This window comes from Motacilla alba, chromosome 2 (genome assembly GCF_015832195.1).
Source record: "Motacilla alba alba isolate MOTALB_02 chromosome 2, Motacilla_alba_V1.0_pri, whole genome shotgun sequence".
NCBI lineage: Eukaryota > Metazoa > Chordata > Aves > Passeriformes > Motacillidae > Motacilla > Motacilla alba.
In genome coordinates, this window is record NC_052017.1 from 306,358 (window position 1) to 319,336 (window position 12,979).

General features: G+C 67.2%; 2 protein-coding genes across 3 annotated transcripts; one reads left to right on the forward strand and one right to left on the reverse strand.

Annotated features, from left to right (window-relative positions):
* Nucleotides 1–2,038: 2,038 nt before the first annotated feature.
* KCNH2 (potassium voltage-gated channel subfamily H member 2) lies at nt 2,039–5,341 on the forward strand. The gene is made up of 6 exons (XM_038129673.1): nt 2,039–2,399; nt 2,736–2,835; nt 2,926–3,172; nt 3,755–3,932; nt 4,318–4,480; nt 5,040–5,341. The coding sequence occupies exons 1-4, from the start codon at nt 2,337–2,339 to the stop codon at nt 3,795–3,797; spliced, it is 453 nt and encodes a 150-aa protein (XP_037985601.1). The 5' UTR covers nt 2,039–2,336; the 3' UTR covers nt 3,798–3,932; nt 4,318–4,480; nt 5,040–5,341.
* Nucleotides 5,342–7,119: 1,778 nt separating this feature from the next.
* Nucleotides 7,120–12,009, reverse strand: AOC1 (amine oxidase copper containing 1). 2 transcript variants are annotated; one of them, XM_038129672.1, is made up of 5 exons: nt 11,886–12,009; nt 9,668–11,211; nt 8,561–8,849; nt 7,604–7,736; nt 7,120–7,418 (listed from the first exon to the last, which is right to left on the reverse strand). In XM_038129672.1, exons 1-5 carry the CDS (start codon nt 11,903–11,905, stop codon nt 7,140–7,142), a joined length of 2,265 nt encoding a protein of 754 aa, XP_037985600.1. In that variant the 5' UTR covers nt 11,906–12,009; the 3' UTR covers nt 7,120–7,139. The 2 variants fall into 2 exon arrangements, with proteins under 2 accessions (XP_037985600.1, XP_037985599.1); XM_038129671.1 differs by lacking the exon at nt 11,886–12,009 and adding an exon at nt 11,649–11,746.
* Nucleotides 12,010–12,979: the final 970 nt, after the last annotated feature.

Sequence of the window (12,979 nt, forward strand, 5' to 3'; positions counted from 1 at the left end):
TCCTGTTCGTTATTTTGCCTTTTATTAAACCTTTTTTGTTCCTGTTTGTTATTTTGCCTTTTATTAAACCTTTTTTGTTCCTGATGCTGCAGCAGAAGCCTCCCGCTCATTGATGCCTCCCAAAGGAAGCTGAGCTGTCTTGGGGTGTAACGTTTGGGTGTTGAGAGTTTGTCAGACCAGCTTGTTATAAACATAATTGCCAATTAAGCCGGATCAATAATTTGCAAGAGTCAAGTTACTATAAAATAGCAAAGCATGAAATTTATTTCACGTTCGAATTCACAATTTAAGCCAGCCACGAAGCGGAACGGACAGAGTCGAGCCCGGGCTTTGGCTCTGGGTGACACACCTACGCAGCTCTGAGCCCCTGTCGCGTCAGAGAGGCGGTGGCACCCCATGGCCGTGTCCGAGTCCAGTTTTTATGCTCTTTTCCTCACAAGGTGAGGATGTCCTTTGTCCTTTTCATAGCCAAGTGAGTTTCCAAAGCTTCTCCGGTCCAGGGAGAATACTATCAGATGGAAGACAGTCCAGTTCTCGACGTCTTGGGAATAATTCACAGGCTTCTTGTCTCCTGCTAGACGAGTCCTTAAGGAGCGCGTTGGCAATACACAAACCCGCGTCCGGGAAGATAGACGAGTTTAACAGTTTTTAACTGTCAGTCCTTTACGTGTTAGTGGATTCCCAGAAACAGACTGTAGGCTGCCGCGCTGCGTCCGCAGGAGGCTCTGCTCCCAGTCTGGGGGGAGGCTCGTGCCAGGTGGGAGCCACACGCAGCCCAAGCGGCAGCGGGGGCACTGCCTGGGCGAGGCAGCCCTGAGCTCCAGGCAGCGCCCGGCAGGAGTCAGGCGATGGCAGAAGGAAAGGCAAGGTGGTCAAAAGAAGGTCTTAAGCCAAGGTGCAGTCCAGAGAATTTATTCCTCCTGTGAGGCCAACCGAGCTAAAGACCAGGCTCACGGGAGACAGCAGCTTATATAGGGGTGGAGCGAAGGGCGGCTACCCTGAATGAGCCAGTGAGGAAAGGCAGAAGGGGTGGTGCCCACATAATGGACAGCCCGGCTAGCAAATGGGCGACAGGATGGGGTGGGGAGTTTTCCCTTGGCCCAATCACCCGGTGTGCCTGAGAGAACATTCTGGAACAAGGGGCGGAGTCATGAGGTGACGGACAGGGGCTTGAGGAGGGGTTAACAGAATGACTAAGCAAAAACCAATGGTAAGGGGTGGAGGAGTGTGACTGAGAACCTGAACTTGGGGGACAGGGGGCCAATCAGAAGGGCGGCGGGAAACCCGGGGCTGAGCCAGCGCTCAGTTATAAGGGGAGAGAGGCTAGGAGAAACCATTTAAACCGAAACGGTTTAAACACTGCACTACAACAATGGGCTAAGTGAATTACCATAAAACGCGCTGTCTCTCTGGCTGTCTGTGGCCAGGCGTGCTGATAGCTTGCTCCTGACTCAGTTAAGATCCCCCAGTTCCTGTGCTGCCTTCCTCTTCCTCACCTGTAAATGTGGCAGAACTACGTGTGGTGTAAGACAGCCGGTTTCCAGCCCCGGAGGGCTCCTGTGCACACCCCATCCTTTAGCTTTGGTAACCAGCCGGGGCTTGTTTCCTCTAGTAATTTTCATATGCAGGTGTAAACCCTTAATACTCTTATAACAGACCTAAGTTTCCATAACAGAGCCATATTTTAGTGCGTTCATAACTGCTGTACTTACAATGCTATTTTATCCACTATCACCGCGGGTCTTCTGGGCAGTCAGGACTTGGTGGAGGGAAGGAGAGATCTTGACTCCATTTCAGAAGGCTGGTTTATTATATTGTGATATTTATTACATTAAAAAAGACCACACTAAAGCTATACTAAAAAGAACAGAGAGAAAGATTCATCAGAAGGCGAGACAGGAATAGAAAGGAATGAATAACAAAGTTCTGTGACTCCCAGAGAGTCCCAGAGCTGCTGCCCCCTGGATTGGCCACCAAGCAGAAACATCCCACACTGACCAATGGTGGAAGCACCTGCTGCATCCCACAGCAGCAGATCACAAATTGTTCACACTTGGAGCTGAGGCCCTTCAGCTTCTCGGGAGAAGAAAATCCCAGCAAAGGGATTTTCACAAAATATCACAACCACAATCCACCTGTGAATTCTGACATATGTACACCAAGCTCAGAACCCCAGGGCAAACGTTACGCCCCGTGCCCCCCCAGGTAAGAACGACACCTTCGGGGAGCCGCTGCACCTGCACGCCCGGCCCGGGAAGTCGCGGGCGGACGTGCGGGCGCTCACCTACTGCGACCTGCACAAGATCCTGCGCGAGGACCTGCTCGAGGTGCTCGACATGTACCCCGAGTTCTCCGACCGCTTCTGGGGCACCCTGGAGATCACCTTCAACCTGCGCGACGTGAGGGGGGGCCCGGGGGGTGGGCTGCCGGAGCGGGGGGTCCCGAGCAAGCCGGGGGGTCCTGGAAAATGGGTGGTCCTGAACAAATAAGGGGGCTCAGAGCGAGCTGAGGGGGGTCCTGAGCAGGCTGGGGGGTCCTGAGCAAATTGGGGGGTCCTGAGCAGGCTGGGTGGGGGGTCCTGAGCAGGCTGGGGGATTCTGTGCAATTTTGGGTGGGGGGTCCTGAGCAAGGGAGGGGGTCCTGAGCAAACTGTGAGGGAATGAGAGCTCTGGGGGGTCCTGAAGGAGCGGGAGGGGTCCGGCAGCCCCCCGACCGTGCCCCCCGTGTCCCCGCAGACCAACATGATCCCCGGCTCCCCGGGCAGCGACGAGCTGGACGGAGGCTTCTCCCGGCTCCGGCGCCGCAAGCTGTCCTTCCGCCGGCGCCCCGAGAAAGGTGGGGGCCGGGGGCGCCGGGACCCCCGGGGGTGACCCCAGGGTGTGACCGCAGGGACCCCCAGCGCTGACCCCGCTCTGTGCCCTGCAGACGCCGCCAGTCCCGGCGAGTCCCGGGCGCTGCGGGGGGACGGCGGGGGGGGCCAAGCGCCCGGAGCCCCCCGAGGCCCGGCCGAGTGGGACCCCCCCAGCCCCTCCAGCTGCGGCTCCAGTGACGAGGAGGAGCCCCCCGCGCCCCCCCCGGGCGCCACCGCGCTGTCCCCGTTCCGCAGCGCGCCCCCCGGCGCCCCCCGAGCCCGAGGAGCGGGAGGGCAGCGATACGTGCAACCCGCTCTCAGGTGGGTGGGGGGCTCAGGGAGGGGGCGGCCCCTTCCTCCCCTCCTCGCTCGGGGCTCAGAGGACACCCCAAACCCTGTCACTGCTGTCCCCAGCCCTGCCCCAACCCCCGGCGCCTGCCCCTGCTCCCCTGTGCCCCCCTCACCCGGGGCTGGGGAGTCCCCCATTCCTTCCCTCCCCCCTCGGGGTCCTGCAGACCCCCCAAAACTGCAGCACACCTGCTCCCCGCCCCCTGACCCCCCCCTCACACTGCCCCTGCACCCCTGGAGCCCTCCAGGGGAAAGGTGGGGTGGGGGTCCCCCCCTCGTGCTCTCCTCACTCGGGGTTCTAGAGCTCCCCCCAAGACCTTGAACCCCCCCCCCCCCCCCCCATTCTCAGCCCTCCCCCTCAACTGCCCCTGCCCCCCTCAGGTGGGGATAGGGGTCTCTGCTTGGGCAGGGGGGTCCCAATCCTCCCCTCCCTGCTGAGGAGCCCCCCAAAAGCCCCAGCTCCCCCTCCCCACCCCTCCCCCAGTCCCCTGCATCCCCCAAGCCTCCCCCCTCATTTCACCACCCCCCAAACCCATTCCCCCCCTCCTTTTCCAGGCGCCTTCTCGGGGGTCTCCAACATCTTCAGTTTTTGGGGTGACACCCGGGGCCGCCAGTACCAGGAGCTCCCCCGCTGTTCCCACGGGCCCCCCCCAAATCCCCCCCCGACCCTGACCCGCCGCCAGCGCTCCGACCTGGAATCGCGCTTGGATCTGCTCCAGAAACAGCTCAACAGGTGAATCCGGGGGGCTCGAGGGGGGCTTCGGCCAGTGGCACCCCGGGGGAGCCCCCCCATTGCCAAAGGGGTCTGGAGAACCCTGAGCAGGAAAAGGGGGGAGGGGAGACCCCCAGGCCGAGCTGAGCCCCCCGAGCCCCCTGAGAGAGGGGTGGGGCAGGGGCGGGCGCTGGGGGTCCTGGGGGCGGGCGGAGGGATGGGCTGGGGGTGCCGGGGGCTTTGGGGGTGCGTAGAGCCCTGACCGGGGAGGGGAACGGGGGGCCCTCACCCCAGCCTGAATGCTCCCGTCCCCACTGAGGTGGGGCAGGGGCGGGTGCCGGGGGTCCTGGGGGGCCGGCGGGGGTCGGGGCCGGGGGCGCCCCGTCTCATCCCGCGGCTGTTGCAGGCTGGAGTCGCGGCTGAGCACGGACATCTCCTCCATCGTGCACCTGCTGCAGCGCCAGGTGCTGGTGCCCCCCGCCTACAGCGCCGTGACCTCCCCGCACCAGCCGCCCCCGGGGCCGCTGCCCCCCGCCCTGCCCGTCACCCCCATCCGGCCGCTCGCTCAGGTGAGACACCCGGCGCACCTGGGCTGGCGGTGTTCCACTGTCGGGCTCTGGGGGCTGGGGTCACCCCGGGCACCCCCGAACTGGGGGTGTGCCTGGTTTGGGGAGCACCGCTTCATCTTGCTGTGCATCGTGGGCTGGGGTCACCCCGGGGCCCCCGGACTGGGGGTGTGCCTGGTTTGGGGGGGTGTCACTTTGTCTCGCTGTGCATCGTGGGCTGGGGTCGCCCCGGGCTCCCCCGGACTGGGGGTGTGCCTGGTTTGGGGAGCACTGCCTCATCTTGCTGTCCATCGTGGGCTGGGGTCGCCCCCGAGCCCCCCGGACTGGGGGTGTGCCTGGTTTGGGGGGGTGTCACTTTGTCTCGCTGTCCATCGTGGGCTGGGGTCGCCCCCGAGCCCCCCGGACTGGGGGTGCCGCCCTCCCGTGCCCGCCCCCATGTCCCCCTGCCCCTCTGAGCGCGGGGGTCGCCCCCGGGGGGTGCCGGTGGAGGGGGGGGGGCGCACCCTGAGCCCCCGGTGGGTGGCGGTGCCCCCCGACACTGACCCCCCCCCCCGTTCCGCAGGTCCCGCGCCCCCCGCGTGCCCCGGACCCCCCGGACGTGGTGCTGCTGCTGGAGCCGCCCCCCCCGCGGCGCCGCTCCCTGCCCGGGGCGCTGCCCCCCCCCCGCGGGGACCCCCCCGGGGACCCCCCCGCTCCAGAGACACTGCTCCGACCCCGGCAGCTAATGGGAGCGCCGGGGCGCGGCGGGACCCCCGGAGCCACGGGCCCCCCGACCCCGGAAAGAGGGACCCCCGGAGCCCCGGACGCGGGACCCCCGGAGTCCTCAGACCCCGAGACGCGCGACCCCCAAAGCCCAGGACGTGGGACCCCTGACCCCGGAGCGTGGGAGCCCTGGACGCCCCCACCCGGGACCCCCGGAGTCACGGGATCCCTGGCTCCGGACCGTGGGACCCCCGGAGCCCTGGAAGTCCTGGAGCCCCGGGACCCCCGGCCCCGGAAGGTGGGACCCCCAGAGTCCTCGGAGCCCCGCACCCTGGGACCCCTGGGACCCCTGGAGCCCGGCACGCGGGACCCCCGGGGCCGCAGGACCCCCGTCCCCAGCATGCGGGACCCCCAAAGCCCAGGCCGGGGCACATCCAGAGCGCTGGGAGCCCCGAGCCCGGAAGGTGGGGACACAGAGCCCCCAGCCCCGGGGTCCCCAGAGCCCTCCCCAGGCCCGGCCCCCCGGGCTCCGGCCGCTGCCCCACGGCCGCTGCCCTCGGTGCCGGCGGGGGAGCTCGGGGCCGCCGGGACCCCCCGATCCCCCCTCACCCTGGGGCCCCCCGCCCCGGGCTGTCAGACTGTGCTGCTCTTCCTCTTCCTCCTCCTCCTCCTCCTCCTCCGCGAGCCCCGGGGCGGCGGGGGGGTGCACAGATGTGTGTGTGCACAGGTGTGCACAGGTGTGTCCCCGGGTCCTGTCCCCGGGACGTCACGTGTGTGTCGGGGGGGTCCCGCTGCGCTGGGACACGCGTGTTGCCCCCCCGTCTCAGTGTGTGTGTGTGTGTGTGTGTGTGTGTGTGTGTGTGTGTGTGTGTGTGTGTCCCCCCGCCGTGTCCCCGCCGTGTCCCCCCCGCCAGGACCCCCCAGTGGCGTGAGGGGCGCGGTGGGTCCGTGTGTGCCCCCCGTGTCCCCAGGGACGGCCCGGCTGAGGGAGGGTCGGGACCCCCGGTGTGCCCCTCCCCGTCCGGCCGGGCCGCGCGGCCCCCGAGCCCCCCGCGCACAGCCGGGTGACACACGGCAGTGTCACCCCACGCACAGGGAGGGGACGCAGGGCTCGAGGGGCTGCCGCCGCCCGGCCGCCCGTAGCGTGTGCTGTGTTTGTCCCGTGTCGCCCCTGCATGTCACCCCCGCGTAGGTGCCCCCAATAAACCAGACAGAGACCCCCGGCTCTGCGTGTCACCACCTGGGAGCTGGCGGGGAGGGACAATGGCCTCGGATGTCACCGTGATCGTGACACCGGGGACCGGCTGGAGCATCCTCGGCAGAGACACGGGGACAGAGGAGGTGACATCACCTTTACTGAGCCCAGCACCTGGCATCGTGTGACACGTCCCACACCGTGGTGTCCCTGTGACACTGGGGTCCCGCATGGTGGCAGAAGGGGTGGCATCACCTTTACTGAGCCTGACGGGTGGCACCGTGTGTCGCAATGTGACGTGAGCCATGCCGTGGTGTCCTGGTGGCACCAGAGTCCTCGTGGTGCCAGTGCCAACAGCGGAGGTGACATTGCCTTTAGTGGCACGTGGCAGTGTGTGACGCTGTGTGACACGGTGTAGTGTCCCATAGCCAGTGTCCTGGTGGCACCAGTGACCCACATGCTGGTGGGAGGGCTGGCATTGCCTCTACTGAGCCCGGCAGGTGGCACAGTGTGACACATCCCGCACCGCAGTGTCACTGGGGTCCCACGCGGTGCCAGTGCCAGGGTCAGAGGAGGTGACAGCCCTGCGCTGGGCCTGGCCCGTGGCAGTGTGTGGCACGGCGTGACGCGTCCCACGCCCCGGTGGCACCGGTGTCCCCGTGGTGCCGGGGTCAGGGCGGTGGCGCCGGCTCCACTGCGTCCGTCCCGCAGCGCGCGGCCCAGCCCCGCGGGTGTCCCCGTGTCCCCACGTCCCCGCGTCCCCCGTCACACCTGGCGGTAGGTGCCGTTGTAGGTGAAGGGCTCGGGGTGGACGCAGGGCCCGGGGCTGGCGGGGGTCCAGCGCTGGATCTGCAGGCGGGAGCAGGCTGGGGGGTCCAGGGGCCGCACAATGACCGGGGCCCGCGACGCCACCGACGGGTCCTCGTTGAAGAAGTTGAAGGGGCGCAGGAAGAAGCCGACGGCGTTGCCGGGCGTGGCCGTGTTGGGGATGTCCTCGGCGTGGGGCACGTGCAGGAAGCCCACGGTCACCCAGGCCACCAGGTCCTGGAGGGACACAGCACGGTGTCAGCGGCGCCTGGGCCGCCCCATGGGAGCTGGGGTGACCCTCGGGAGCTGGGGAACCCCTGGGAGCCGGGGAGCCCCCAGAGATGGGCCCCCAGTCTGGGGATGGAACCCCCCAGCCCCTCAGCAGCCACCGGCCCCGCATGGCCAGGGTCCCCCCGTGTCACCTGGTCCTCGATGGTCTCGTTGTCACGGATGAAGCTCTCGAAGGTGACCGGGGGGTCCCAGGGGTTGTTCTGGGTGTAGATGCTGCTGCTGCTCGGCTCGTTCTCGTGGCGCCGTGTCACAGCCAGGTGGTACCTGCCACAGGTGAGGGGTGCGGTCAGCTTGAGGACAGGGGGGTTCCTGTCCCACCCCTGCCCTGGTCCCCTCCCTGTGCCACCCCAGGGGACACAGAGCTGGTGAGGGGCGTGGGGGTCCCCAGTTTTGTGTGCTCCTCAGCTCCTATGGGGTTCCCCAAGTCCAGGGGAATTCCCCAGGTCCCCTGAGGGACTCCCCAGATCCCAAGGGATTTCCCAGCCCAGAAGGATCCCCAGATCTTGAGAGGGTCCCCATTTCCAGGGCTTCCCCATCTCCCGAGGTGTTTCACAGCTCCCGGAGACTCTTCAGCTTCCAGGGGTTGCAGCTCTGACAGCTCCCTCAGCCTCGGGGTGTCCCAAACTCCCACGGGCTGCTCCAGCTCCCACAGCCCCCTCAGCTTTGGGGTGTCCCAAACTCCCACGGGCTGCTCCAGCTCCAGCAGCCCCCTCAGCTTTGGGGTGTCCCAAACTCCCACGGGCTGCTCCAGCTCCCACAGCCCCTTCAGCTTTGGGGTGTCCCAAACTCCCACGGGCTGCTCCAGCTCCCACAGCCCCCTCAGCTTTGGGGTGTCCCAAACTCCCATGGGCTTCTCCAGCTCCCGGGGTTTCCCCATCTCCAGGGTAGCTCCCAGCTCCGGAGGTTCCCCGGTCCCAAGGACCCACTCCAGCTCCAGGGCAGGATGGGGAGATGCCAGCAGGGAGAGGTGCCACCCCAGGAAGGTGTGACCAGGGCAGGGACACCGTGCCCCCGCAGGTGACACACCAGGTGGCCCTGGAGTCCCCGCACAGCCCCGTCCCCACGCCACGGAACCCCCTGGTGCCCACCTGGCCCAGGTGACGCCGCGCTCCTCGCGCCAGCCGCGGGGCAGCACGGGCCCGGCGTGGGAGCTGAGCTGCAGGCGGAAGGTGCGGCGGTGGCCCCAGCGGTTCCGCCGGCGCGGGTTGGAGAAGAGCAGGTACCGCGGCGCCGGCCGGTCCAGCGGCAGCGCGGCCTCGCGCTCCCGGCGCCGCGGCTCCCGCTGCAGCCACGGCTGCACCACGCGCGCCCCCGCGCTCCAGGGGCTGGAGATGTTCTCGAAGCGGATGTCCATCGTCTCGAAGCTGTTCCCGGAGCCTGCGGGGACCGGGCGGTCGGTGGAGGGGACACGGTGGCACAGCCCCACCCCAGCGGGAGGGTGGGACGCTGCCGAGGTGCCACCGTGGAGGGGTGGGACACCGCAGGGGTGTCATCATGGACGTGGACTGGGACCTCATGGAGATGCCAACATGGAGTGCTTAGAGGCCACCCCCGTGGAAGACTGTGACCCTGCAATCAAGCCATCATGGTGGGAGGGGTCCAGTTTGGTACACCAGCATGGAGAGGAGGGCCTTTGAGGAGATGCCACCATGGTGGGCTGGGACACCTTGGAGACGCCACCATGGTGGGCTGGGGACACCGTGGAGAAGCCACCATGGTGGGCTGGGGACACCGTGGAGAAGCCACCATGGTGGGCTGGGGACACCGTGGAGAAGCCACCATGGTGGGCTGGGGACACCGTGGAGAAGCCACCATGGTGGGCTGGGACACCTTGGAGATGCCACCATGGTGGCCTGGGGACACCGTGGAGATGCCACCATCACCACCACAGGGGACTGAGACACCAGGAGATGCTACCAGGGATGTGACCTGGGAAATATCACCCATGGGGACCCTACAGAAAGGCCACCATGAGGGGCTGGCACCCCAGGCAGATGCCATCACCCATGGGGGGCTGGGACCCTGCAGAGATGCCACCACGGAGGGGATCATCATCTGAGGCTGCGGGTGACACCCAGGTGGTACCACCCTTCCAGAATCAAGGCACCTCAGCCCCTGGAGAGCCCCGTGGCTCCAGCCTCTGCCCAGCACCCTCCCCACGGCCGGGGGTGTCAGGAGCTGACAGGGCCCTTCACCTGCGACATCCAGGTCCACCTTGTAGTGCACCAGGTGGGTGTGGATGTTGCCCAGGAGGTGGCTGTGCACGCGGCTGCCGTAGCGCCGGCCCTCCGGCGTGTAGAAGGTGGCGTGGATGTAGCCGGTGGCATGGACTTTGGTCTCCAGGACGCCGTTGGGGTAGAGCAGGAAGTCCCAGATGTAGTCGTAGTTGTAGACGGTGGAGGTGGTCCTGAGCACCAGCGCCCGTCCCTCCAGCCCCGCGTAGAAGTGGAAGCCGCCCTGGAAGTCGCTGTCGAAGTGGCGGCGCAGGGGCACGCCCGTGGGCAGCTCGAAGACGCAGAGGGCGTGGGGGAAGCGCACGGGGCCGTCGGCGTCCAGGAGGTGGTGGGCGTCCAGGAAGGCGGCGGTCTCGGGGCAGTCCACGCCGCGCGCCAGCTCGTAGCTGGAGGCGCCCATGGCCCAGCCGGCGTCCATGTACTTGGTCTGCATGGCGGCCGGCGAGTGGCCGCCGTAGAAGGCGATGGCCTCCTGCACGCTCAGCTCGTAGGCCACGCGCTCGCCGCCGAAGCGCACGTCGAAGAGCTGCAGGCCGGCCGAGGAGCGCAGCCGGAAGGCCAGGCTCCAGCCGCCGTACTCCAGCCGGTTGCCGCGCAGCCGGTAGCGCCGGCCCTGCGGCTCGCACACCTTGGCGCCGTGCACCTCGGTGGGCGTCCCGCTGGAGAAGCGCCCGCGGGGCTCGTAGCTGGAGAAGAGCTGGCGGGCGGGGGGCTCGGGCAGGCGGGCCAGGGGCAGCGCGCCCCGCGCGTGGCTCTCGGCCAGCTCCCGCACGCTGCCGAAGTAGCGCCCGTTGTACCAGAGCTGCCGCACGGCCCAGCGCCGCGGGTCGGGGTCCCGGTGGTCCAGCAGCACCTCCAGCCCCGTGGGGTGCAGGAAGAAGCCCTCCACGAAGCGCTGGATGATCAGCCAGGTGCGGCGCTCGCCGGGGCCCAGCCCGCGCGGGGCGATGTCGGAGAAGGTGAGGCAGCGCTCGGAGCAGTTCTGGAAGCCGAAGCCGGTGGCCTCGCGCAGCAGCGGCTCCAGCGGGGCCATGGCGGCCACCAGCGCCTCGTGCAGCAGCTCGTACTCCAGCCGGGTCATCGGCCGTGCCCAGAAGGGCACGGCCCGGCCGCCCTTGAAGGCCAGGGGCCGGTAGGAGCTGGGGCGCGGCAGGGGCCCCACGGCCAGCTCGGTGACGTTGGGCTCCGCTTGCGCCCCGAAGAAGACGACGGCTCGAGCCTCGCGCCGCGGGCGCGCCCCGCCGTGCTCCAGGAAGCGCAGCGCCGAGCGCTTCTTGGGGGGCAGCAGCTCCACCAGGAACAGCGTGTTCTTGGCCAGGGGCCCCCCCCGGCTCGGCGACAGCCCCAGCTCCGGGCGCTCCATCAGGAAGGTCCGCACGGCCCGCAGCTCCGCCGGGGACAGGTCAGCGAAGATGGACGCGGGGTCCGGGGGTGCCGCGGAGGGGCCGGAGGAAGCCGCGGTGACCAGCAGGGCCAGCGCCCAGGGGAGCCCCAGCAGCCACATCCTGGGGGGCACGGGGACAGGGGGTCAGCATCGGAGAGGGAATGGGGCTCAGGTGAGCGCCCCCTGCTCCAGCAGTGCCACGATCCCAGCAAAGCTGGGGCGACCACGGGGTGACCCCCAGGAAATCCGGGGGGACCACGGCAGGACCCCCAGCACAACTGGAACCACCACGGGGAGGAGCAGAGCACCCAGAAAAACAGGCGGACTGTGGGGTGACCCCCAGTGAAACCAGAGACACCGTGGGTGTCCCCAGGGGAACTGGGGGCACCATGAGGTGACCTCAAAAACCTTCCCCCCAGCCCGGAGCCCCTCAGCACCCCCAAAACCCTCTCTCAGGGCGGCTGTTGAACCCCCTGGGTGGGCCTGGGGAGCCCCAAAAGTCGGGGCCCCCAATTGGCCCCCCCTCACCGCAGGGAGCCCCCCACGCCCCCCGCTCACCTGCGCTGGCTCTGCCGCCCCATCCGAGCAGCGCTGCCGGTCTGTGCCCGGCCCTGGGGCCCTGACCCCCCCTGCTGCCCCCCCGCGGGGGCACTGACCCCCCCTCCCCGCCCCCGGGGGCGCTGCCCCCTCCCCGCCCCCTCCCCGCCCCCCGAGCCGGCCCGGGGTCAAGGCCACCGGCAGGGCCCGTGTCCCCGCTGTCCCCCCGCGCTGCCCCCCCGCACCCCCGATCCGCACCTTCGCTGGCTCCGCCGCATCGCGCCCGCGCGGGGGGGGCGCGGGGAGGGACCCCCCGGTACCGACCCCCGGTACCGACCCCCGGTACCGAACCCCTGGTACCGACCCCCGCCCCCCCGCGGGTTAATGATCACCCGGGGGGGGCGCGGAGCCGCCGGGGCCGCCCGGTCGTTGTCCCCCCCCCCGCGCTGGGGGGGCTCCGAGCGATCAAATTCCGGGGACGAGGCGAGAGAGGAGCCGGGAAATCCCACGGGAGCCGCGGCCGCCCGGCCTTGAGGGGCTGCGGGGCGGGCGGGGGGCGCCGCGGACCCCCCCGGAGCCCCTCGGGCTCCCAACAGCGCCCCCGACACGCCCCCCCCCCAAAAAAAAACCCCACAGGGAAAGGAGCGGGGAGCCCTCCATCCACGGCTGCATCCCGCTCCCATGGCAACGCGTCCCTGGCCCGCCCGTCGCCATGGAAACGGGGCGCCGCCCCCCCCCCAGGATCCCCATGGAAAGGGGTCTCTGACGCCCCCCCCCAAAACCTCCTCGGCTGCATCCCGTTCCCATGGCAACGCATCCACGGCCCCGCCCCCGCCCCGCCCCTCCCGCCCGAACCCGGGATGAAGGGGTTAAAAACCCAAAAAAGGGATGATTCGGTTAAAAAACAAAAAAAGGGATAATTGGGTAAAAAACCCAAAAAAGGATAATTGGGTAAAAAAACCCGAAAAGGAATAATTGGGTTAAAAACCCCAAAAAGGGATAATTGGGTTAAAAACCCCAAAAAGGATAATTGGGTTAAAAACTCCAAAAAGGGACGATTGGGTAAAAAACCCTGAAAAGGGATGATTGGGTTAAAAACCAAAAAAAGGGATGAATGGGTAAAAAACCAAAAAAAGGGATGAATGGGTAAAAAACCCCGAAAATGGGATAATTCGGTTAAAAACCCCAAAAAGGGATGATTGGGTAAAAAAAACCCAAAAAAGGGATGATTGGGTTAAAAATCCCGAAAAGGGATAATTGGGTTAAAAACCCAAAAAGGGATAATTGGGTAAAAAACCCCGAAAAGGGGTGATTGGGTAAAAAACCCCGAAAAAGGATACTTGGGTTAAAAA